A 27887-nucleotide genomic window follows, 5' to 3' on the forward strand; every position below is an offset into this window, starting at 1 on the left:
TAAAATACATCAGCATTGCTTAAGATTGTGTCTAAATGTACGACTACTACATGCCTTTTGCAATTATTATAATTACATCCTTTAAAAACAAGATTGTAATTAAAAGCACACCTTCTGTACAGTGGCAAAAATTTGCCACAAACGCCCCTAAAATACCTTATGCTAACACCCTTAAGGGGTATACCTATAAAATTTGGTAAAAACTTGATGGATACTAATGTATTTGGATCCAACCTAGGTGTCAATGTACTTTACTTCTTTTTATGAATGTTGCAACTTATACTTGGGAAAACAAAAGGAGAAAAAGAAGCAAAATAGATAAGCTTAAGCAGCAGGAAGCAACCCCAAAAGGGTGCTTTCCACAGCTTTTACATCCTTTTAATTATTTGCAAACTGTTTTTGCATACATTTCCATTTTTAATTTTCAACCATTTTTTTTTTCTCTCGAAAAATTAGCACTTAAATCCAAAAATTAAAAAACTCCTACACACACAGTAGCCATTGCTCATCTCACGTAATAATAGAGGTTGCATTATTTGCTCTTCCCATAGGGAGATTACAACTTGGAGAAATACAATACGAATTTGGCAACTGCAAAAACAGCAAACCACTATTATTTGAGCTCAGAAAAAAGATGAAAATTCTCAAATGCGTCCACAACTAATTCATCACTTGTTTAGTATGAACAAAATGAAAAGTAAGAATGTATGTGGGTGCTTTATACACAATTATTGATATACAGTGTTCATTTCGTAAGCTACAGGGAAGACTCAAAATTTTGGCGCCAAAGATTAACGCTTTCTCCACCTAAATAACAAGTAATTAGCAAAGACTGTATGCACCTTTCACTATCTACTATTCTTTGTGAAGCTTCTCTGCTCCAAGATAAGTGCAATCCGCCTGTGACACATAAAAGGATGGTACACTCAGCAATATGATCACTTAGGTTAGATCCCTGTGTATGAAGGTTAAGAGAATAAAGACAAAACACAATCCAAGTTTTTCCCTTTTTCTCAGTATTAGCATACAGAATTAACAGGGTCGAAAATGAGTTTAAGGAGCTACCGGAGATAGAAAAACTGCTGGCAGTTGATTTCATTTCCTTGGAAACATAATGTGTACTGTGTAGAGATAACGGAAAAATTAAGACAGTATAGTGGGTAACCAGAGCTCCTTTATAACAAGCAAGAACGTTATGGAAAAATTCTGGAGACAGCAACATGCAGTGCTGTGTTGTATTGTGCAATATGGTGGGAGATGAAGAAACAAACAAACTTATAATGGACACAATGTTTCGGACGGATTAGTGGTGAAACAAGGAACCACAGCCAAATAGTGCTCTTTAAAATGGCTAATTACTTAAACACCCTACTACCAAAAGAGCCATTTTGGTCTAGGCAGAAGTCATCCAAGAATTAATGCAACTCACTAATTGACAAAATTGGTTTCTACAACCATTTCAGAAATTTTATGCTGCATAACTTCAAGATTGGAGCATTACGCGCCAAACAAAGAAAAAGATGAAGAAGGAAGGCAAAGAGAACATCTTTTCAAGGGGAATGCAAAACCTGTCTTTACACTGCTAGAGATGTCACAACAGAAACAAAGTTCAATAAAAAGCTAGACAATGGGAGCCCTTGCTAGCTGTTCAAAAGAAATTTATATATTTAGAGACGTGTCCCAAGTAAATCTTGAAGTGCAAGGTTTAAATCAATCTCAAGCAAAACAAGCAGTTGACAGTCTGGTGAGATCTTTTGTTGCATGGACCTTTCCTCACAAAGAAAATATATGAATGGGAAAAATCCTAACCAATAACTTACCTCACAAAGAATAATGAGAAGGCGTTAAATAGAGCTTCCATTGTTGCCTCCTATAGGTAAAGAGAAGCATTCAACTATCAGAATTTCTTTATGCAATGAAGAAGCATATAATGGTCCCTCAGCAATGTCACGTCACTCACATCATGTCAAGGATTGAACAAACTTGAACCACCCATGTTGATAGCTATAAGGACTGAGATACTTGTAATGATAGCAAGCCAAAACAAAGTTGTTCCTGCAAATTAGAGGCCCTCAATGGTACTCTGAACAAACAAAAAAATTCTGAAGAGGCAACCTACTTACGAATACATGCACCAGGTATTTGGCTATTCAAAAGAGTACCTTGAGAACTACCAGAGTCCTTTTCAGAAATTTGCTGTCTGGATCCAACAGTAAGCAGATCTGGTTCAGAGGCACTGGCATTCATCCCAGCATCTGAAGACTTGGTATTCACTGTTTCGGATGCCACTATACCTCGAAATTCCTCACTTACCAACAATGCTGCTAAAACATCCATGAAAGATTCGTTATCTGATTCAATAATGTTTTCCTTTCCACGCTGCTCAGAAGTTGTGACATTCGGTTCATCAGAATCAGACAATTCATCCTCAGATGAAGATACTTTCTCAGACCTATCATCTTCTTCATCCTCAACATATGCTTTGTATGTCAGACGCAAGAGGATTTCTCCAGCTGTTGCATTTCCGAACAGGGTCCAACCTCCTCTAAGTACCACTATCCTGTCTGCTGGAACAGTGTCTTTTAGAGATCCAAGATCAACCTGTAAACATTATTTCCAGAGGGATTATCCAATGCAACACTTTCTGACGTTAGTAAGACCTTAATAGGAGAATGGGGAAGATCAACTTAAAGTACAATAAATAAGGTTTCCATCAATGTGGGCAACAGTTCACAAGTTCATTTGGCTAATAGTGGAGATGCACATAAAACAAATCAGATGCCGCCGTACTACTGTTTATGAATTAATAATTGTTGTATGAGAAGCAAAAGGGAGCAAGATAATCCATTTACCCTCCATAGCCTCTTGCAAGGGCCTCCGAATGCCGTATCATAGCCCAGTGGTAAAGATTATGTTATTCTTGGTACTTTGGAAAACCATACATAAGAGATAAAGTTCTGATAACCTTATACTCAAACTAAAATTATTTGACCACCCTACAAACCAAATAACTTAATGCGGGCAACGAAATTAAAAGAGGAGCAAGGAAACACAGCCCTTTTCCTCATGTTGATAAGTATCTTCATGTTTAATTGCATTGTTCCTCCAGTTATCAGAGGATGCCGTCAGGTCAACAGAAATCGCCAAGTATCTAGCCCTACAGGGTTAAGTTCAATATTTCATTATTATCTTTTTTTGTTTTCAGGACACCGCTGAAGTTAACAGAGTGATCTTGAGATGCCATCTAACTAATTGATTTCCTTGTTAAATATCAGTTTTCAGTAACTAAGTTACTCTTCAACTATTTCCACGAAACTTGTTTTAGTGTAGGACCTTACTTGATGATGCAGCTCATGGGAGTGGATTAAGATGATGAGAATAGATGCTAGAAGCTTGTCAGTTTCCTGGAAGTCCATCTTTTCAAGGACGTCAAAGTAGAGAATAAGGGCTACTTTATAGCTCTCTGCCTAAAAGATGGTAATGCAATTAAATATTGTGATTGCACCGTAAGTATACAGACAAGCATGTTTGGTCTGGATGTGGAAAAAGAGGTTGATTCCATTAACCAGCCAGGAACCACCCAACACGAAAGTTTGGCTACCAAGCTGCAGATTGTATACTTGTTTAACTCAATGTATCTTTCACAATTCACATCAATCTCACATCAAATTCCAAAGATGTAAACTGTATATTTCGCCATTCAACTATGCAGACAAGCATTTAGGACATTCTTATTTCCTCTTTTTGACCAATATTTCCAGAGCTAAAAGTCAGATGAAAACACTTCTGATCTACTTCATTATGGGTTTTATGTTCCACAAAAACACCCATTAGATTCATCTAATTTCATTTTCTTTTACCTTAAGGAGTACATGATTTATTTACTTAATTCTATGCTCGTGTTCTTCAATTGTTCCAGAAAAGAGCAAGGCTGATGATGGTTTCTCCATGAACACCATATTGGTTCAACCAAATATACATACCTTAAACCAATTCCCATTAAAGCATTTGTTTCCAGACAGTTGAGGTTTCCATATGAAACATGCATATTTTGCAATAAAGGAAACCAAAACGACAACAAACAAACATTTATAATTTTTCAGCAAGAAAAGAGAAGATGTAAGTCTGTCTGCAATTCAAGAGGTCTTACCTCTGCAGTACCTACAGTCAAGTCCGTGAATCCCAGAGAATCCTTTACCTCAATGTACAATGTTTCTTTCCTAGGGTCAGCAACTAACATGTGAAAATCCTATGAGACATATATACAGTATCATTAGTAATAGATCCAGAACTTGTCATGAAACCACACATATCTGACAAATGCAAGCAGTTAAAGAACTCACCTGATTCCAGATTGGCTCACCAGGAGGTCCAATAACAGTAGTTTGACTGTTTCTTTTACTACGAATTACTTGATCTCCCAATCTTAGAATAACATATGGATCCGTTTTACCTATAATATTGCAGGACAGCAACTTAGTCATGGTATTAAATAAGGAGAAATTCATGAGAATTAGAAGCAACAGTTGCAGACAAGCTGTCATAACTTATGACAGCTTAAAACTCTAACACAGTTAAACATTACACTTGCAAAAACCAACAATACAAAGTAAAATTCATACCATAGAATACATAACTGAGTTTTCGTGCATCTAAAAGAGTCACGGACAATTCTCCGGCAAAGTCATTATTTCCCTCTTGGATTTCTCCAGATTTAGAATCTTTAGGAACAGGTCCAACAGCTTTTCCCTTCTGAAAATCTAGAACTATTTTTTTTGGACGCACGAATAGCTTAGGCAAATCCTCGGTGAGAAGTTTTGTCAGAAACCTGAATGAAAAAGGTCTGTTCAGCATTCATAATAGAGAAATGACATTGCAGAAACAAAGGTATTAACTGAGAAACACTAAAGTGAAAGACAAAAGGCAGGACATGGATAAAGAATATTACTAGCAGAAAAGCACAGCAACTCACGTACAGACTTGAAATTGAAATAACAACGGGAAAGTAAGAGTATTAGGAGCAGAAGATATCAAGTGAACAGCAAATCCAGGAGTTTGTTACTGGAAACAACTTCACACAGTTTCCCACTTTTGCTTTAGAAGAAAGATGCTGAAATATGCAGGGTCAAGATTCTCTAAAGAATTGAGTGGGACTGGAGAGTGTGACACATCTACATAAACAATGAATATAGATGTCTGACCAGCTCATGGTAAAGTCACACAGGAATTTGGAATATTTATACTAGGGTTTAAGCTAATGAATTAAATGCTGGAACAATATCTTAAGTGAAAAGAATTAGAAAAATCATGGTTTTAGAAGGCATTTCATTTCTCAAATTCCTACTCGTAGGACAATATACAAAAGTAAATTTGAGTTGTTATGTCTCAAGACATTACCGGGCTAAATATCTAACAGGAAAGGGAAAAAAAAAAAAAAATTATAGCCTCTGGAAATGAATTCATAAGTAAGCATATAAAAAGCAAGGATACAGAACCATGAAGGGGAGGAGTGGCGAATAACATCAGTTTGCTCTCGGATTATATGCAATTGAAGAGACAAACAGTTAACGTGCAATTGAAAAGCTCTGGTACATGCTAAACCATATGATGAATAAAAGAAATTTCCACATGACAGGTAAGTTAACAATATTTATAATAAGTCTGAAGATCACTTACATTGAGAGAACAGGTATTGCTGAATGGATTTCCCCAACACCAAAAAACATGAGAAACAAAAGTTAGTAGGTTCTCCTGATATATGAAGTCAAATGAAGCATTAATTTTAAATGAATTAAACGAATACATTCTACAAGAAGAAGCTTAAGTTAAATTAGAAGAAAATCATCTGAATAGAGTACTCAGATTCACAAAACTGCCATCTTTAGACCACAGATGTCCTTCTTTTTGTTTTTTATCATGACCACAAAGATCATACTTCCATTGACCTAAATTAATTTACAAATTCAAACTTTGTCCATTGTGTCCGAGGACAACCGGTCGCACTTTCTTTATTTTCTTGCCACCAGCAAGCACAAATACAACAGTCTCATCTGTTCATGGCCTAGTAACAAACCACTCAATCATCTACCCTCAGACCAGCAAACAAGCACTCTATCTGTTTCCCTCACTTGTTCGCTATCCAATTATTCTAGCAAGTTAAGGAAAATACAAACTACAGATTCCGGGAACTAGTCATTTATTTAATCAAATAATTCACACAATCAAATTTCATGTTTTATTTTCCAATTGATCATGCATGTCATCATCATAAATTTTGAAATGCTTGTCTGAATTGTCACATATGTTTCAAGCACTCCTCTTAACCATTATGGAGATGTTACTTGAATTGCATAACTAATGCACTAAATAATTACATATCCTATATCCGGAAAATTTCCACAAAGAAAAGAGAAGGTAGTGGCATCGACTTGACTGGTAAAAACAAAAAAGATAGAAACTGCATGGACTTGATGCTCGAGATGTTACTTGAATTGCATAACTAATGCACTAAATAATTACATATCCTATATCCGTGAAAATTTCCACAAAGAAAAGAGAAGGTAGTGGCATCGACTTGACTGGTAAAAACAAAAAAGATAGAAACTGCATGGACTTGATGCTCGAAATGAACAGTCATACAAATGCACCCAAGAAAGTTTAAATATCAGATTGGAGGAAAATGATTACACTGCAGTTAAAATATTCAAGACAAAACCAAAGCCTCCCCATATCTAGCAGATATGCTGATTTCTTTTGGTCAAAATATTAACTAAGCTATTGAGACAAATGATAGGAAACAGCTTACAAGGTCATATAGGGTGCGATAACACCTTGGCAGAGATGTTACCTTATACCTACGCAGCAGGAAGGATATTGGAAAAAGAAACAAGCAAAAGCTATGACAAAGTGAGACCAGACTTTTTATGCGTAACTCTAGATTGAGTGGGGCTCAAACATATTTAAGTATGTGAAAAACCAATAGAATTATTAAAATGCCAACATATACAGAGATAGAACTTATTTTCTGGCTATGCATGTCCATAGGTTAGGCTAGGACCTCAGACAGATGATAATGTGAAATATTAACATGAATACAGAACCCACCATGCATTTCCAAAGAACTTGATACATTATAAATGTTAGTTTTTTACACGAACTGTTACTTATTCTTCTTATACCATTTTTGAAAAGTGACTGTCACATAGATTAAGGATTAAAAATGTCCACTCACTTTTGTCAATCTTGAAGATTCTAATACAGTATGTACACCCGTTTCAGTCATAAAGGGTGAAAATTTGTGTAGAAGAGATAAAAGATGCTTGGGCAGTCCCAAATTAATCGATTAGCTTTTTCAAAGTGATCTCTCCAGTATTTCATTTGTTCCACGAGTATCCATCTTTTTCATCAACTTTCAGTTTGCACGAGAGCAGAAGAGTATGGTGACAATGCTCCAATCAAATGCCATGATTAAGAGAAAGATGCTCAGAAGAGATTATAATATACCCATTAGATTGAACAAGCGGAATGGTGATAGCTCAAACTTTATCTTTGGAAGAGAAACAAAGGCCCAGGAGACAGCTCCCACCCACGGCTCTGTTGGTATCAGTCGCAATTTGACCCAAAGTTCCCCATCAATATCAAAGTCTCGCACACCCACTGGTACAACGATGGGAAGAATGCTGAATTTAAGAGACAAAAGTAGGAGCATACGTGCACCACCGGTGTAGCGGAGGCCTATCTGGTATCTTGGACCAAAAAAGAAAAATAATATTAAGTTAACACAACTCAAAGTAATCACCATCTGTATAGATAAGGGAGAAGTGTTGTAATGCATCATCTGTCAGTCAATATCAGCATGCAAATATGGTAAAAAAATACATTACTGCATCCTTGCTGCTGAAAGTACTAGTACAGGCACAGTATAAGTCACGATTAACAAACAAACTAGTATAAAGACCGACAAGTTTGCATCAGTAGCAGCACCATTTTGCATGGATTCTTATCAAATGGATATGCACCTGGTTCATTAGAAATTCACCTGGTTTTCTAATCCTTCAATGAGTAGATAGATGGAGATATTAGAGAAAATATAATATTGATTGCAACTACAGATTCATTTCCTAAAGTCAAAATTACATCCGTTATAATTTTGACCTTTTTTGCACTGTTGCTTTGCTATATTTGTGCCAGAACTGAATTTCAACTTTAAGGGGTTGTACAAAAAAACAGTTAAATGTTAACCATATCAGACTTCATGTTTGTCGGAGCTAACAAGCTTATTAGCTAATTTTAACTCAAAATGCAGTTTTCCAATATTTTCTCCACTCAAAACAAAATTTCTTCAGGTAAATGAGTTACATGAAGGTTCACTGGAAGAGAGGACAGCCTAAATTCTTCTTGCAACAAAAGGTATATTTTTTCTCAGAATTTCTATTGCATTTTGGACGGAAGCTGAAATGGTGTTTGACTGAATTAATTCTTCAATATTCATTTATTTATTTTGGAAGTAAGAATGATGAGACTAAAAATTCCTCTTCTCTATACGTCTTTTCGGATTTAATGACTGTTTCTGACGGTAACATGTTCTCATCCATTCGGGCTATGATTGACCTAGAAGGCTGCCTCTCCGGCTGACCAATACAGCTACTTAAGATTAGATGACAGTATCTGATGATTAGCTAAATAATGATTAATATTCAATTCAACATCAACATCTTCTTTTCCTGTTGAGATATTACTACTGTAATTTTATGCAAATTGTATAGCTAGAAATCCCATGTAAGGAACAAGATCTCTCACCTATTTATAATCAACTTATAGGGCATATTCTGCACAAAAATGATCGGATGCTCAAATTTGTTTATAAAAAAGTGAATCAACATATACAACAAGGGCAAAACACTCACTGCAAGTCATTAGCACGACGAGAAGTTCTGCGCTCGACACTCCTGACGGACAATGGCTCATCCCCCAATGAGAACTGCTTGATCTCAACCCTCTGCACATAATCTGGTTTCTTGAGATTGTCAATCACAGGCTGCAGTAATCCAATGATCCAATTCTCAATCCCACCCCTGTACACCTTCCACAGCTTCCCCAACACCATGTTCACCCACTCCACTGACTCTTTCCTCTGCAAATCCTTCTCAAGAAACAAGGACAGGCTAGTGGGCACCTGCAGCCAACTCCCCGGCTTACTCTCGCTACTTCTTGCATTCTTCTTTCTCGACGTCCACAGCTTATCGAATACAACACCCACGAAAAAAAAGAAAGCAAAAAGACCGAAAATATTCCGATTTATTGGAGGAGAGGGAATGGGATGGATGACACCCAGCTGATTCCTCAGCTTATCTACTATAGGATCTTCCCCAAAATTGGTACTATAATAGTTACTACTGCTAGTATTCAGACCAGATGAAGCAGCATAATCGAACTCTTCTTCATCTGAAAATCGCTTCAAAACTATGCTTTTGGCGCCCCTTCCGGCGGCGGCACTGAAATTATGTTGTGGATTTCCGCCATTGATGCAGGCCTGAGCTTTAAGCAGAGCCCATCTCACATTTCTAACTATAACTCCTCTCTTTCTGCGGCGGAATTGAAGAAGAAGAGGATTAGCAGCACAAGGGCACAAGCTGAAAAGGGGTGAAGTATTGGAAGCCGACTGCAAAACCATTAAAATATGGGCAGCCGATATGGACAACAAGAAGAAGAATTACTCGGAAGCATGAATCAATTCAGAAGAACCACCAGAAATTCCACTGCTTCTGCTTCTCTTTCCTTTGTCTGCCTTCAAGCAAGACTACAGCTTCAATGGCGAGGAGAGAGAATTTCTCTGACAACAAATTCAGCCCAAAGGACGATGATTGTGAGAAGAAGAAGATGACAAAGAAGGGTAGGGTAGGATATAGAAAAAGTTTTGATTGTAGTTCACGAATTTGAGTTGGGTTCTGATTTTGGGATGAAAAATGATCAAATTCAAGGACAGGGTTTCAACTCCAAACCAAAAATCTGGGGACACAAAAACGAATTGGCACCCACAAACGTACCACCCTACATATATATATATACATATGTGTGTGATAATTACCTATCCACCATGAAGTTTGGTATAATTATATGTAGACCCCCTATTGTTTAGAAAATTATATCTAGCACCTCTGAAGTTTGATATAATTACATATAGACCTATAGTTTGAAAAATTACATCTAGCACCTCTGAAATTTGCTTTTATTTGATAAAGAAGTCCCTCTATTAGTCCAAATTCACTTAATTTACTGATAATTAACAAAAAAAATTAGAAAAAAATTTATATTTATCCTCACTTGACTTATAGCAAATCAAATAAATCTTTTAATGATCAAATAACCCTTCACGCATTAATATATGTAAAGAGGTATATCTTCACCGTTACAAGTGCAGTTTAGTTTGAAAAAAAATGTTCAACTTGTAATAAGTCATTTTAAGTCAATCAAAAGTAAATATCAATTTTCATTCTTTTTTTTTTATTAATATCAACAAATTCAGTGAATTTTGACTAATGAAAAGACTTATTTGTTAGACAGATGCAAACCTCATGAGTGTTAAATGTAATTTCTCAAACATAGAGTACATATAATTACACCAAAATTCGAGGAGGAGAGTGTAATTATCTCTATATATAGAGAGAGTTAGGCGTCGAAATATATATTTAAATTTTTATATATTAATTTAATAATTAAATAATTTTTTTAAAAATAAAATGAATGTTCATTAAATTAGTACAAAGTAATTTTAAATATATAAATCAAAAAGAAAGAATATTCTAAAATATAAACTTAAAAAATTATGAAAACAATGAGAAAGTGGAAATGAGGTTGATAGTATAATTAAATTTGTGAGAGGACCAATTAGCATCTTTTCCATTATTTATTTCTCTGTTTTAATACAAGAAACAAAAACTCTTTACATTCATAAACCCCAGTAATTAATACTATCGTATTATTTTTTAAATATATTTATTATACCTATATAATAAATATGACATGAAAATCAACCTTTTCGTACCAATTTTTTATTGTGTCGATAATATGTTATATTAGTGGTCTTTTGTTTCTTTCATTTCTTTTTTGTTTCTAGGAACGTTAGCGTATTTTAAAATATGAAATATTTTTTATTATATGCACATAGGAACAGCATATCATGACAGATAGTACTATTATAAAAAAAAGAAGAGGTCACATAGACACAAAATGATAGTTTCGACACTACTGCACTAATTTCTTTATGACACAAAAAATATTTTTTAACTGATAAGGATAATTAATTTATTCAATTTTCCAAGTTTTCCATTAACAAATAAATTAGATTTATTTTTTTTCTTTATTTTTTTATTTTATTTCAATAGAATGTGTTGATTTATATATCTTACTTTGTATAATGTATGTTAAAGTGCGAAAAATTATTTATTATATGCACACAAAAATAGCATGTTACCACAGCTAGTAAAAAAAATAAAAGTACACTACTAATTGTGTGTAATGTGTGCATAATTTTTTTCACTAATTACGTTTATTTAAAATTCTATTAAATAATTGTCTAAATAAATTATGGAAAAAAAAATAGAAGAGTATACATATATATATATACATATATTTCTTTTCTATTTCTATTTGTTTATTTTGATTGTACGGAGAACTTTAAAGTAAATTGAAAAAGAAATTTTCTACGTACTATATTACTATTATTCTAAAACTAATAATTGAAATATTGAAAACTTTATTTAAAAAAGGTAGTTCTTTTTCATAATATGTTTTCTCATTGTTGTTTGCGAGTAAATAATCTTCTAACACACATTCGCGTCACATATGTATGTGGTCTTATTTTTAAATTACTAGCCGTTGTAGCATCCTGTCTCTGCTTGCGTATAATAAAATTATTCATATTTTAAAATATATTATAAATCATGATAAAATACATAAACTATTAAATCACATTCCAAAGAAAAAAATAAAAAAACTAATTTAAGTTATTAGCAACACAACAAAAGAATTGACGTAGTAGCGTTAAAATGATAAAATCACTTTTGTTAAGAAAAAAAAGAGTAACCGTCGTTTCATATTTGTCGTAGACGTATACTTATTTAATTTAAAAATTAGTGCAGCAGTGTCATGAACCGCTAGTATAGAAAGTCTTTTCTTTTTGTATTAGTACTAGCTATTTAATAAATAATTATTTACGCTTTGAGATATATTATAAATAATAATAAAATATATAAACCAGCATATCATATTTTCTAAGAAAAAATAAAATAAAACTAATTTAGGGATATTATCGACAAAAAAAAAATAGTGTGAGTGGGATTTTCGTATTAGTATACATCATATAGATGAGAAGAAAAATTTGAGTAGGGGGATTAGAAGTACATATGGACATTTCTAGTAATTTAAATAATTAGTGTTGCGATATAAGTAATCACTATTTGTGAGCGAAAATAGAGTTTTTTTTATATAATATAGATAAATAATATAATTTAATTATACTTTTTAAATTAAATAAAAGAATGTTTTATTAATTATTCATTAATGTTACGCTACTGAAAAAAACTGAATGTGTGATAAAAGGGAAGTAGGCATCAGTTTGTTTCAGTCAATTAGTCATACGAAATGAGCAATGAATAATGAGATTCACATGGGTCGGAGCAGACGCGCTTGACTCCCATGTCAAAGATACTCATAAATGAGAAGCATTAATTATTATATAACCTCATTTGCTTTCGTTCTGATTTACAGTTTTTTATTTTTTATTGCGATAATTACATTTCTCTCCCCTAAAATTTGATGTAATTATATATAATTTTTTTATAATTTAAAAAATTACATTTAACACTTTTAAAATTTATTTTCGTTTAATAAATAAGTCTCTCATTAGTCAAAATACACCAAATTTGTTGATATTAATAAAAAAATCGAAAAAAAATCTATATTACTCCCTATTAACTTATTATTGATTTATTGAACGTTAGATAAATTTTCTTATAACAAAATAATGCTCATACGTCTTCACGTATTAATACATGTGAGGAGAGATATATTTTCACATTATAAGGGTAATTTAGTCGAAAAAAAATTGTTTGACGTGAATAAGTTAATAATAGATCAATCAAGGGTAAATATAAATTTATATTTAATTTTTTTGTTAATATTAGCAAATTCAGTGAATTTTGACTAATTGATGACTTACCTATTAGATGAAAGCAAATCTTGGGGTGCTAGATTTAATTTTTCAAACTACAAGAGGTTTAGGTATAATCACACCAAACCTTAGAGGAGGGGAGTGTAACTATCCTTTTTAAATATTCTCGAATGAGTTTTTATATTTGTATTGAGTTTTGTGTAAACATATACATTTATGGTAGGTTTTTCTATAAAAACATAAGGAAAAATCCAAGGACCCCCTTATAATTTCAGAAATATTCAAAAAATCCTTGTAAAAATTTAAATATTAATTACACCCCTGTGATATAAAACAAAATTCAAAAACACCCTGAAGCCAGGAGTTGGCAATGCAGACTATGAAGATTAGTCTGAAACATGTCTTTTTTATATATATATTTTTGCCCTTCTCTCCAATCTAATATATATAATATTATATATATTATATAATATATATATATACTTTAATAAATCTTAAAATAATATATAAATATTTATTAATAATAAAATATTATTTTATATGTAAATATATAATTATGTTAATATTTTTAATATAATATTATTTTAATTAAATTAATTAAAAAAAAAATCCCGCAGCTGCAGAGAAGGGCGTGGGCGTACCCTCATAACCCCTAGTCTATGGCTTCTACATCTAGGCCATCTGGGTGGCACCAGGGCACGGGGGTGGGGGCGGGGCCGAGGGGAGGGGAATTCGATCGTGCAGTGGGGATTGGGTGTTTTTTTTTATTATTTTTTTAAAAATGATATATAATATAATTGTATCCAATATATGATTCAACTCATTTTTTAAAGCTATGTAGAATTAAAAATCCCCAAAAAATATTAATTGGCATGCCATATCATTTTTATGTCAAAAATTAAATCTCCAACATAAGAACTAAAGTTCTTCAATTTTAAAATTTAATGGAATTATAAAAAATTGGGCTAATTATCAAACTAAAATTAATATTGAACATATTTAACGGACTAAAAAAATATTTTTTTGATATAAAATTAAAATTTATATAATATAGATATATTATAATTATATTTTACTAGGCCTAGGTTGACTAGGAGGGAAATTTTAGTCATTATTTTAAAAAAAAATTAAGTTTATAATATAGATCAGGGGACGGTGTGAGTCGTTGTTCATAATATAAGGGTGAATTTTGAGATTTAAATTTCCACAAAAATTTTTTTAATATTTTTTCATATCACAGTGGATCCAAATAAATTTAACTCTAAAAAGATACGATAGAATAAATTTGTATTTGTGTTTGTATTTTTATAATAATTATATGAGAAAAATGGGATGGAATGAAAATTGTGTTTGGATAATATGTTCACATCCTGTAAAAATAGATTCAACCGACTATAATTTTATAATTTAGAATACTATAAAATAAAAAAAAGGCTCTGAAAACAAACTAAATAAAACCTGATAAGCGTCTCATTTATTTTCAGTTTTTAATTTTTGAAATAATAATAAAAATCAAACAAATTTGTTTGATACATATTCTCATAAAAAAATATTTTACTATTATTTTTATTTCAATCATTATCTTTTCATAATATTTACATACATTTAAAAAATATTCAATTATTAATTTTATATGATATCATTTACAATTATACATCGATAAAAAGATATAATTATATATCAGTTTATTTAAATAAATATATATTTGACTTGACACCGCTATCGATAGAAAAACAAAACTAACATTTTCACCTAATAAACATCACAAAAAAATTGAATCATTCTCTGCATTGTATTGAACACAGCTTAAAAATTATGAGAAATTAATATTATTCACCACAATCAAACAAAATCAATATAAAAAAAAAATAAATTTTAACCATAGTTAATGAATAGTTATTAGAATTTTAATTATAGCAAAAATATTTATTATGATTTTTAGCTGAATGAAAAATATATTAATTAATACAGACATCATAAAAAAAATACAACTTTTATCAATTAATCCAAACATATTTTTATTTTGGGTGAATAGCAATTTACTCCCATTTGATATTGAAAATGAATACATTACATCCTTATGAAAAAAAAATAGCAATTTACCCCCTTTACTTTTCAAAAAATGAAGCAATTTACCTCCTCATACATGGAGGTAAATTGCTTCATTTTAAAAAATATAGGAAGATAAATTATTGTATTTTAAAAAATATAAAAAAATAAATCGCTATTTATTTTTTTATAAAAGTTGATTTAGTCATTTATAATATAATAAGAGAGTTACTTACGTTTTATTTTATTTTTATACAAATAACTAATGCGCGTTCTACAAGAAGCTGAAAATTAAAAACACAAACAAAAGCAAACGTGTAAGGATGTGCGCAGTGTGGCGTGTGCACGCGGGTCGGGCCGTATTATTTTGACTCGTACCAATGGGAATTGGACCAAGTATTATTCCAATCCAAGTATAAGTGGAAGAAGTAAGCTTCTTTCTTGCACATTTGTGATTGGTGCGTTGGAACTTAGTCTGTTCTCTATTAATGAAGAATAGTATATGTTACATCATAAATTAAAGGGATAATTATATTTATGTTTTCGGACCTATTGTTTTTTTTTTCGAAAAAATACAAGTAATTCCCTTGTGATATTGTAAATGAATAAATTATTTTTTTATGAGAAAGCAAATAGCAATTAATCTCACTATATTTTTTAAAATACAACAATTTACCCCTATAATTTTTAAAATGAAGCAATTTATTTCCCTCTATAAGGAGGTAAATTGCTTCATTTTAAAAAGTACAAGGGGTAAATTATTATAATTTTTTATAGGGGATTAATGTGCTCATTTTTAATATCATAGAGGAATAAATTGCTATTTACCCCTTTTTTATATAAATTATCTCTACTTTCTGAAAAATTACAGAAATCACCTGTAATAAATTTTTTCGGCCAAAAAATTTGCCCAAATTGGGTCTTGTTTCAAATGTTTTATTTCACCAATGAAAGGAAAAATTCTGTCCTAGTAGTTTTGTAATTTTTTAAAAGATAGTAGTGGTTCAGATAAAAAGATAATAAATTAGGAGTGTAATATAATTATTGCTAAATTAAATTGAAGTATCGGAAGTAAGTATCTACATGGTATATTAATACTTTTTATTTTGTCTAAAGAGTAGTTGCAGTAGCAAAATTGATGATTATGAGTTACATTATTTTCATTGCTACTGTCAATCTTCAATGTAGTACATTATATTAAGTTTTGAAAATTATGTTTGTTCTTTTCTTGAAAATATTTTGTTTGCTGACTGAAAAGGAAGCTATGAAATTATCATTTTACTCTTTTATCTACAAGGTATTTCTTCTTTATTCCAAATAAAGAGGATCTCATTAATGATCAAAATTACACTTTCTAAAAATACAAATTGTTGGTCAATTTTTTCTTTAATAGAATTTTTCAATGGGCTCAATTAAAGGGGTTGGCTGATTTTATCAAATAAAATTCAAGGCCCAATGAATTTTAATTAAATTCAGTTTAAATAAAACTCATTTAATTGAGCCCGACATGTATTTAATTTAATTAAATACATAAGCCCAAATTATTTTTATTAATTAATATCCAACTTATTAAATTATATGGAGAAGCCCAATATAAATTAATACCAAGAATTAATTCCAAATTAATTTCTTGTCCTTTCTCGGTAATTTGTGTATGACTCTTTAGGTTCACTTTTAAACTAAACTTGAGTTAGTGTCCAACATTATTATTAATTAAATCTAATTTAATTAATAATTCTTGAACAACCCTTGATCAAGAAACCCCGTTACCATGAGTGGTCGTCTAGCAATGGTCTGTGACACTAGAAACTAGGTGAATGTCCGTGTGAACATTTAAGCTCCCAAGTACATACGGGTATGGTCCTTCCCGGCCATAGTCTAGGACATGAAATTTGATGTCAGTTCCCATCCTAGACTAGGCATCCATGCTTTAATACTTGAGACCGTGTTAAGCTTAATTGATCACCATAGGAACCTCTTTTCCTATTTGATCGACTATTGTGGCCACAAGTTCATAAAGCGTAAACGCGTCTGCAATTGCAAAGGAGATACCTCCATCATATACTGATAGGGTGCGGATCCACTTCTTGGAACTCATCGTTCTAGCTATATATTCCGACTACATTGGATGAGGCTTATGATGATTATGTTTGTGACACAATCACCTCTCGTGCACATCCAGGATAGCACTATCGTATGCACGTGACTGTCGTGATTCCTCAAGTCCGAGGACTACTCCTATAGCACCCCCTGTCGCTACTAGGGCTATATCTTCCCTAAACGACATACTGATAGTAACCCCTGTATTTATATATATAAATATGCACTTAATCATTTAATCATCATGCACACGTAATACCAATGTCATAACAGGCATAATCAACCCACAATATTATATATATAAGTATACATATCAAACACAACAAGGTGATCCATCACAAGTAATCTCCATACTTTTACGTTCTGTTTACACAAACAAAATGTGATTTGTATTTTAACTAACAATGATGAGGAAACCCCATATTAGCCCGACCTGCCTGAATATAGCATTTAGACTAGCCTTCGACAGGCCGACACCTCAAGATCTATTCCTAGAAAAAATATCAGCAGAGGAATGAGCCTGCAACTCAGTAACTAAATAACCAACCCTATTTACATATGTAGATCAAATATAGCCCAAATAAGATAAGTGAACAACATGCATGGAATTAAGTCAATTTAATTTTAACATAATTAGCTTTACTGCATCATATAGCTAACTCGCAATAGAACAATCAATTAAACTCCTTTTTTTCTAGTTTGCTTACTAGAAGGTGATATCGTGTTTTTCCCATCAACTCAATCTCACCGTTATATTTGTTTAAGTGAATCCCCTTGACGGCCGGCTCATCAATCTCATTTCGCATTATAACTCTTTCAATTCGCTTCATAGCTCTTTCCATATCGCATCTTTCTTCATATCGCATTAAAGCTCTTTTCATTTCATTTATTTCTCATATTGCATCATAACTCTTTTCGTTTCATTTCGCCTTACAGGCTTTTCAACAACATCAAGGGGTATCCACATCACAACTATATTCAATTTTCACCACTTCCTTATTTCCACATATCACCAATTTTGTAAGCAGCTAGTAACGTAAGACCATATAACTATATATTCTCAATTACAAACACCCACAACACATTATACAACAAATATAATATTGCAATATATTTTCTCATTTCACGCACACAATATCGTCAATCAAATTAAATCATTCACCACTCATATATTTTCAGATAAATCAACTTCAGCATGAACCACAAATTTATATAGCAGTAATACCACAAATAAAGGGGACATATATAGATAATACTAATTATTTACTTACCTCAACCTTACAATGCTTTTATCTACTCAATAGGTAATGGTTTGGTCCTTTGACTGTACCCCGTGTCCTATAACAAATTATACCATATACAATTAATATATCGAGAATATTATAATTTTTAAATAGAATATTAAATATTATTGGCATAATTTCTAATAATTCTTTAATATTTTATTTCTATCGAAATATAAATATTTGTTCTAGTTCTTCTTAATAACTAGACACTCTAGGCTTTATAAAAATACTTATAATTTATCATTTAATTCGTAGAGATTCATTTAACCAAACCCCGAATATATTTATGACTATCGTTTTCAATAACATCCCAAAATTAAATTGTCATTAAAAATCTTATTTTTCCTCTTTAATAACATAATATTTCTTAAATATAATTTATGGAATATTTTTATGAATTTCCTGTCAATCCTTTGCTGCTATATAATCTAATTAAACAACAATATGTATAATTGCGTATTTAGTTAATAATTCTGATGGAATTTATAAATTAGATATAGTAATATTTAAATCTAATAAATTTAATAATTTAATCAACCAACGATAACACTTTTATATCCGATGTGATATTTAATCGACACTAATTTAAATAGTCAAATTCATAAAATATTTTGATTAAATAGTACATCGCTCAATATAATCAATATTTAATAAAAAAACTAATTAAATAATATAATTATATAAATTAATAAAAATTAAAATTACAATTTTCACACCTCTGTTCCTTGTTTTTTTTTTCCGCCTAGAAAATTGAATTTTTTACAATTGTGTATGTGTGTGTGTTGTGTATATGAGTGAAGAAAAGAAAAGAACTAACATATATATAATATTATTTTTATTTTATTTATTTAATTAGACTTTTCTCAAAATACTCATATGTCGTTCCTAAATTTTTTTAATTAATATAAGTTATCCCTAAATATTATAATGAACTCCAATTTAATCCGTTCAAGTTTTACTATATTCTAATTATGACCTATAATTTTTTTACTACTTAACTAAGTTTTATAAAGATTTACCAATTAATCCTCCTATTATGTATCATAATTTTTGGGGCGTCACAACTCCCATACTATCGGAACCGGAGATTCAAGTCATACCAACCAATCCTCCAAGGCTTCCATATGAATCTTCATGAGTCGATTAAGTCGATTTGACACCTAGTCAATCAACCCACTAAGATCGCAACGTGCCTCGTCTGTCACCGATGAAATGTGGCTCTCATTAAATGAATGCGACTCTTAGTGCAAGTCTCTATAGGACACTCGATGCATAATATTGAGATCCTCGATTTAGAACGTTTCAGACTTAACCCCTCCAACTGCATGGTTGTTAAGTGGTCTGCGGGCTTTGTTGTGATGTTCAAGGAGATGTAAACATACAGAATGAGCACAAAAAATAAAGAAGCCAATAAGTAAATACTCATTTTATTCAGTAAATAATAATTGCATAACGTCGAGTATTGTCAAGACAGATTACATCCAGGCCAATCTAATTGGCTTTTTGGTCATCTATCCTAACAATCTCCCACTTGACCTAAAGTTAATCACCCATTGATACAAACTCATCTTATCAAGATGTTGAGTATGAGCAATTTGCGATATCGATTTAGTAAGTGGATCTGCTGTGTTTTCTGTTGAGCTGACTCGGTCTATTCGAACGTTACCTCTGCTCACCATCTCTCTAAGCAGATGGTAGTGTATAAGAATGTTTTGGAACGGTGATGAGAATCTCAGTTCTTTTACTTAAGCTATCGCCCCGTTGTTATCGCAGAAGATAACTACTGGTTCAGCAATGCTAGGCACCACACCCAACTCTTGGATGTAGTTTTTCATCCAAATCGCTTCCTTAGCTGCTTCTGAAGTTGCTATGTATTAAGCTTCTGTGGTGGAATCCGCTGTGGTAGCCTACTTAGAACTCTTCCAAGTAACCACACCAACATTCAGCTTGAAAACAAAACCCAATTGAGACTTGGCATCATCATCATCCGATTGGAAGCTAGCGTCGTTGTAGCCTTCTAGTATCAACTCTCCACCATCGTAGATCAAGCACATATCTTTAGTCATTTTCAGGTACTTGAGTATGGTCTTGACTACACTCTAGTGTGCTTCCCCGGCACACGCCTGATATCTATTCGTCACGCTCAAAGCATACGAAATCGAGCCTAGTGCATTGAACAATATACTAAATGCTGCCTACGACTGAAGCATAGGGGATGTCCGGCATTCGCTTAAGTTCCTCATCAGTTTTGCGAAATTGCTTCTTAGACAACTTAATTTCATACCTCATCGGAAGGAATCCTCATTTCGAGTTTTTCATCTTGAATTTCTTCAAAACTTTCTTAATATACAAGGATTGGGTCAATCCAAACATCCTCTTAGATCTATTCTTGCAGATCTTGATGCCAATGAGCAAGATATAGTCAACATAAAGCACAAGGGATGCAACTGAGCTCCCACTGTTCTTCTTGTATATACAAGGATCAAATTAATTCTTGATGAAGTCATAACCCTATATAACTTCATGAAAACACGTGTTCCAGCTTTGTGAAGTTTGTTTGAGGCCATAGATGGACCTTTAGAGATGATAGACCTTCTATACTTTTCCAATAGAGGTGAAACCCTCCGGCTGATTTATGTAGATTTCTTCCTCAACGAAGCCACTAAAAAGGTCCATTTTCACGTTCATTTTTCATATTTCATAGTCATAGCATGCTGCTACGAAAAGTAGTGCCCGAATGGACTTGGCCATGGCTACAGGCGAGTAAGTCTCCTCAAAGTCGACCCCAGGTTGTTGAGTATATCCTTTTTCCATGAGCCTTGCCTTGAAGGCAGTAACCTTCCTGTTAGCTCCAAGCTTACGTTTGTAGACCTATTTACATTTAACTAGCTTAATGCCTTTAGGTGGGCGTACAAGGGTCCAAACTTGGTTTAAACCATTGAGTCCATTTCGGATCTTACGGCCTCAAGCCATCTATCTGAGTCGATGTCAAATATCACTTCTCCGTATGTCCTTGGATCATTATCCAATTGACCAATCATCCCTAAGAATCCGTACCTATCAGGTGGTTGGGATACTCTGGTTGACCTATAGAGAACTGGAGTACTATTAGCGAAAACCACAGGTTCAGATGCCATAGCATTTTCTTGCTGAGGTATCTCACTTGACTCTTCAATTAGTACCTCATCACGTCGGCTATCCGTAGGAAAACCTCTTTCTAGGAATACTGTGTTTCTTGAGACAAAAATCTAATTTAATTAATAATTTTTGAACAGCCTTTGATCTAGAAAGCTCGTTACCATGGGTGGCCGTCTAGTAACGGTTCATGGCACTAGAGACTAGGTGAATGCCTTTGTGAATATTTAGGCTCTCGAGTACATACGGCTACGGTCCTTCCATCTATCGTCTCACGCCATTGTCTAGGGTATGGAATTTGATGTGCGGTTCCCATCTTGGACTAGGCATACATGCTTTAATACTTGAGACCTCATTACGCTTAATTGATCTCCATAGGAACCTCTTTTCCTATTCGATCAACTACTGTGGCCGCAGGTTCATGAGGCATGAATGCGTCTCCAAGTGCATAGGAGATACCTCCATCATATACTGATAGGGAGTGGATCCTCTTCTTCGAACTCACCGTCCTTGTTACATATTCCGACTACACTGGATGAGACTTATGATGATTGTATCTGTAACACAATCACCTCTCGCCCACATCTAAGATACAACCATCGTATGCACGTAACTACCGTAATTCCTCAAGTCCGAGAACTACTCCCGTACTATTGGAACCAAGGATCCAAGTCATACTGTCCAAACCTCCAAGGTTTCCATATGAGATCCCCGTGAGTTAGTTCAGTCGATCTGACACCCAGCTAATCAACCCACTAAGATTGCATAGACTCACCTCATTTGTCACCGATGAAATACGACACTCATTAAATGAATACAACTCTTAGTGTAAGTCTCCATAGGACACTCGATGCCCAATCTCGAGGTCCTCGACTTGAAAAGTTTCAGATCCAACCCCTTGGCAATTGATTTTATGACCGCCATCCAATGCGCGGTCCGACTGCATGATTGTTAAGTGGTCTGTGGACTTTGTTGTGATGTTCAAGCAAATGTAAACATATAGAATGAGCACAACAAATAAAGAAGCCAATAAGTCATACTCATTTTATCCAGTAAATAATAATTACAGAACATCGAGTGTTGTCAAAATAGATTACATCCAGGCCAAACTAATTGGCTTTCTGGTCATCTATCCTAATAATCTCCCACTTGACCTAAAGCCAATCACCCATTGACCTCAAACCCATCTTATCAAGATGTTGAGTATGAGCAATTTGCGACACTAGTTTAGTAAGGGAACCATAAGAACAGTTGGATAAATTTTATGCTAAAATCAATTGGTACGACTTGAGTGACACCGCCTATTGCAAGGTCTTTCACACTACGCTCTCCAAGCGTGCTTTAGCATGGTTCAACCAACCTCGAGCAGTTGACTTACTGCTTTTTGCATCACTTTTCCTTGAACAAGAGAGTCCTAAAAACGGCTGAATTTCTATTCACCATCCGCCAGAAGGAGGAAGAGCCATTGAGAGACTACATGCAAAGATTTGTAGAGGCCGTGCATGAGGGTCCCCCATGTTAACCATGAGTTGTTGGCTAGTGTCATTGAACAAAACTTGCTACTGACAAGATTTAAGGAGTGTATAGCTGGCAAGCACCTAGCACTATGGAAGACTTACTCATGCGATCACAAAACACACTAGGATTGATGAGTCAAATGCTTTAGACCAGTCTCTTAGCATCAAGAGGAAGGGTTGAGAAGAGGAAAAAGAAGGAAGAGCGCAAACATTTATCCCCGACGGAGTTTGCACACTACACCCCCTTGAATGCATCCAGGGGGGAGATACTAGTCGTAGCTGAGCAGCAAGGGCTAATCAATCAATGACCAAGAAAGATGAAAGATAACCATAAGAGACTCAAATTCGACAAGTATTGTCATTTTCACCGAGACAGGGGCACACGACGGAGGAATGCCATCACCTGAAGAATGAGATAGAGAAGTTAAGTGTGAGGCAAATGTGATGGGGGCACAAGTGTAAGTTGTCGAAGTTAATGTAAGGAGGGATGTGGATGGAGAATAATAAATGACTCCCTAACCACCCACTCCCATGTGTTAAACTCAACTCATTTTTTCTCAGGAAAGTTCTTCCTCTCGGACAAAAAATACTATACTGGACATTAGATATTTCATTCGGGAGTGGGGGCTTTATGATGTATATGTTGGTAATACGCACAAAGATAAAAAAGTAATTTTATAGGCCATACAATAAATATATACACTCTACCACACTACATAACTTCCAACACTATTATAAATATCCAAAATATTATTTTTTATACCAAGTTACTCTTCATTGAATTTGACCACTCAATAGACCTTCTCCCAAAAATTCTCTCTCTAGGTTTAATCACACATGGTTTGTTGTTGTGTTGAGGGTAGAATTCTCGTTTCATTCGTTAATCAAAACTACAACTACATCAAATATCTTTCAAATCCCTTTTTTCTTTTATAGGAAAAAAAATGGATTTTATATTATCAAATAATAGTACCAAGGTTCAACAGGTTTGTATCCATAGGGAGACTAAGGAATTCACCCTCCTACAAACAATTAGCCATTCTAGCAATAGTATGAGCAACACAATTGTCATCTCTCAAATTAATGAAAGACTACAACGCGACAAACAAGAAGCTAAGTACTTCATATTGTTGGGAGCGGATCGGCTTGGGAAGCGGGGTGCAAGCGTGAAAAATCAAAATTAATCAAAAAATACAAATGTAAATCTCGACCAAGAGGTGTATCCTTGATCTTTCCTCGGGTTAGGTGTATTAAAAACAATCCAATTGCAAAGGCCATGAATTACAAGAAAAGAACAAGTAAAATGAAACTGAGAATGTTACCCTCGTTGATTTCTTGAACCGGCTTCAAGCGTTGACTCCCTTCAAATCTAAATCTCTATGTAGAGATCCTCCAAAGATGTCCACACTCCCTCTAGGAGGATGTGGTTTTCTCGTGATAGCAAGAACAATCATAGAAGAGCAAGAAATTAAAGGAACATTATTTAATTAATGTTTCAATCTTCTTGATTTTTTCTTGATCTCCAAGACCATAGAAAAACAATGCAGAGAGGGAGAGAAATAGAGAAAATCGAGTTGTAGAGATTTGGTATGTGTTAGAGTGTGTTCTCTCTTCGACTATGATTTATGTGTGGTATATATATGACCTAGTCATATACACACATATAGGCCTTGTGCTTCTTTTTAATGGACCGGGCTCAATTAATTAAAATTAAATCAAAATCCATATTTAATGGACTTTAATTAAATCTAATCTAATTACAAGCTCATTTTCTCTGTTTTAAATTATCAATCCAATTTATAAATTGAGCACAATCCAAATAAATTAATCCAATTAATTTAAGGACTAACTTAAAATTTCAGTTAATCCAATTAATTAAATTTCAAGTCATCCATCCAATGGATTGGTCTTAAATAAATGATTCAATCATTTAGTCCCTCCAAGAATTAATCTAATCCAATTAAATTATTCCGACTCTTCTGGAATTAATTCCATCCCATTTCTAGTGGTACCTCTTTAGGTTCACCCTCAGCTAGACTTGGACGTGTGTGACCAACACAATTAATTAAATCTAATTTAATTAATTATTTTTAATTATATATAACCAAAAATAGCTCGTCACCATGGTTGACCGTCTAGCAATAGTCTATGGAACTAGAGATTAGGTGAAAAGTGGCATGGACATTTAGGCTTTGAATTTCATACGAATACGGTCCTACTATCAATCGTCTCCCAGCTTTAATCTAGGGTATAAAATTGGGTGTCGGTTCCCATCCTTGACTCGACATCTATACTTATAACTCGAGTCCTCGTTTACCCTACTGATTGAACTAAGAAGCCTATCCCATTCATTCAGTCATTATGGCCACAGATTTTGAGGGCATAAACGGGTCTTAGAGTGTATAAGAGATATTGCTGTCACAATACTGACAGGGGACATATTCTATCTTGGAACCCACCTTCCTTACTACAGACTCTAATAACACTAGATAATGGTTATGATGACCATACCTCACGATATAGCCACCGCTTGCCATATCCAAGATACAATCTTCGTATCCACACAACTGCCATGATTCCTCAAGTCCGAATGACTAGTCTCATACTATCGGAATCAGGAATCCTAGTTATATCGACCAAAACCTCAAGGCTTCCATATGACAGTTTCAGCAAGTTAGGTTAGTCAGTTGACTACCTAGCCGACTACCCCCTAAAACTACACAAACAACCTATGCTCCTCCCTCCAAAACACGACTGCAGTACTTAGTGCAAGTATCTACAGTACCCTTGATGCCTATTTGAGGTTCTCGACTTGGAATATTTGAGACCGACCCTTAGAAATTAGTTTCATGGCTGCCAAACCTATGCCTAACCCTTCATGAGTTTAACCTTTCAGTTTGTGGGCATTTTATTGGGACATTGAAACCTCGTTCAAAGTTAGTGGTAAATACAATAAAACACAATGCAACTTGATAAATTCTTACCATAGTCATCAATTCAATATTATTCGATAAAAATTGGCGAATGAAAAACAACCAATTGATTTTTTGATCACCTATTCGAACAATCTCCAACTTTACCATTAAGCCAATTACCCATGTCCAGAACCTTCTCAGTATGAGCAATCTATGATGCCGACTCGGTCTCGTGGGTCTACCAATTTTTTTTCTATTGGAGTTGCATGATCTAACCGTAAGTTGTTTGCAGATGGTGGTTCATCTAAGAATTTTTCGTGAATGTTGAGGATGAGATCTCGACCTTAAAGCTTTTGCCCTAGTTTTGTCATTTGCCTCCAAATCTACAACCGACTTGGCCATACTAGGCACCACATCTATCCGATGGATACAATTTTTTAATCAAAATCACTTTCCAAGACCGACTGGCAAAATTCGTCATACATTTGACTTTTAAGACGGGAAATCTGCTTGAAATTCCTTAAAGTTACCATGCTTTCCATCAAGTCTGAACGTGTCTATATTTTGAGAACTTATTTATTATGCTTATGAATCTTGAACTAATATCGCTTATCCTTCCAAATTCAACTCTCCACAAATCGTATGTCGGTGCACTTCGTTAATTGTTATTCAGGTATTAAAGACTGCTCTTGACAACTATCTATTGCCTTATCGGTGTATTCCCGATATACGTTGTGTCAAAGCACACACAACATCAGGTGTAGCACACCGAATCAACATTTTCGTGTTGTCTATGACAATGACGTAGGGGATGTTAGAGACATCTAACCTTTCTCATCAGTTAGACACAACTGAGTATTGAATAACTTAAGCTTTCTCACCAGTCAACCATGATTGAGTCTTAAAGAACTTGAGCTTTCTCATCAGTCACCGTGACTGAGTCTTGAACAACTTATCCCTTTTATATATAGGAATCTAATACCTTTTATAGAGAATTTCATGAACAATTACATTTTGTGTCTTAGTGTTTCCCAAACATCTTAATCTCATTCTAAATGAATAAGACGTTTATGCACTAAACACATTGGAACTAAATCCAACTCCCACTGACCTTTGTGTTTGTTTTATCAAATCATACCCAGTATGATCCTGACAAATCAAATATTTCAACTGTGAAGTCTCAAACCCAGTTTGAACTCTGTAATGAATCCTTAGGCTCCAAGCTACGACATTTGAACAATATCCCATATCGCTTCTCCTTATGTCCTATTGGGTCATAATACAATGGTTTGGACAATCAAGGACCAGAATATAGTCAGCTAGAAAAAATTGAAATCACAAATGATGTTTTCGGGAAGTTGTATAAAACAAAACTCCCACTATTTCTTTGACGTATATAGGAACAACCTATTAACTTAAGTACTTCGTAGGACATGTTTGTCATACAAAATGGGCCAAGTTATTTCAATGAAACACCGATCAAATGAAGTCCAACGTAGTTTGCTTTCTTCCTTATTAGAGACTGGTCTACTATGCTCCCTTCAAAAAGAACTTCACTGAGTGAGAGTCACATTCTCATTCTAGATATTCAAGAACTCCCACTAAATAAACACCCTCTTGATCCAATCGAAAGTCAATCAGTTTGGTTCACCACTCCAAGTCTAATTCTTTGAACCCCTCAAACGTCATTAGACTTGTGAATCCCGTACTGATC

General features: G+C 33.6%; 1 protein-coding gene across 2 annotated transcripts; it reads right to left on the minus strand.

Annotated features, from left to right (window-relative positions):
• Nucleotides 509-10026, minus strand: LOC105159803 (synaptotagmin-3). 2 transcript variants are annotated; one of them, XM_020693242.1, is made up of 11 exons: nucleotides 8907-10026; nucleotides 7504-7745; nucleotides 5677-5695; nucleotides 4623-4828; nucleotides 4344-4453; nucleotides 4151-4249; nucleotides 2163-2601; nucleotides 1961-2055; nucleotides 1821-1870; nucleotides 1066-1121; nucleotides 509-900 (listed from the first exon to the last, which is right to left on the minus strand). In XM_020693242.1, exons 1-8 carry the CDS (start codon nucleotides 9671-9673, stop codon nucleotides 1967-1969), a joined length of 1971 nt encoding a protein of 656 aa, XP_020548901.1. In that variant the 5' UTR covers nucleotides 9674-10026; the 3' UTR covers nucleotides 509-900; nucleotides 1066-1121; nucleotides 1821-1870; nucleotides 1961-1966. The 2 variants fall into 2 exon arrangements, with proteins under 2 accessions (XP_020548901.1, XP_011075303.1); XM_011077001.2 differs by lacking the exon at nucleotides 1066-1121.

This window comes from Sesamum indicum, linkage group LG4 (assembly GCF_000512975.1).
Source record: "Sesamum indicum cultivar Zhongzhi No. 13 linkage group LG4, S_indicum_v1.0, whole genome shotgun sequence".
NCBI classification, from domain to species: Eukaryota; Viridiplantae; Streptophyta; class Magnoliopsida; order Lamiales; family Pedaliaceae; genus Sesamum; species Sesamum indicum.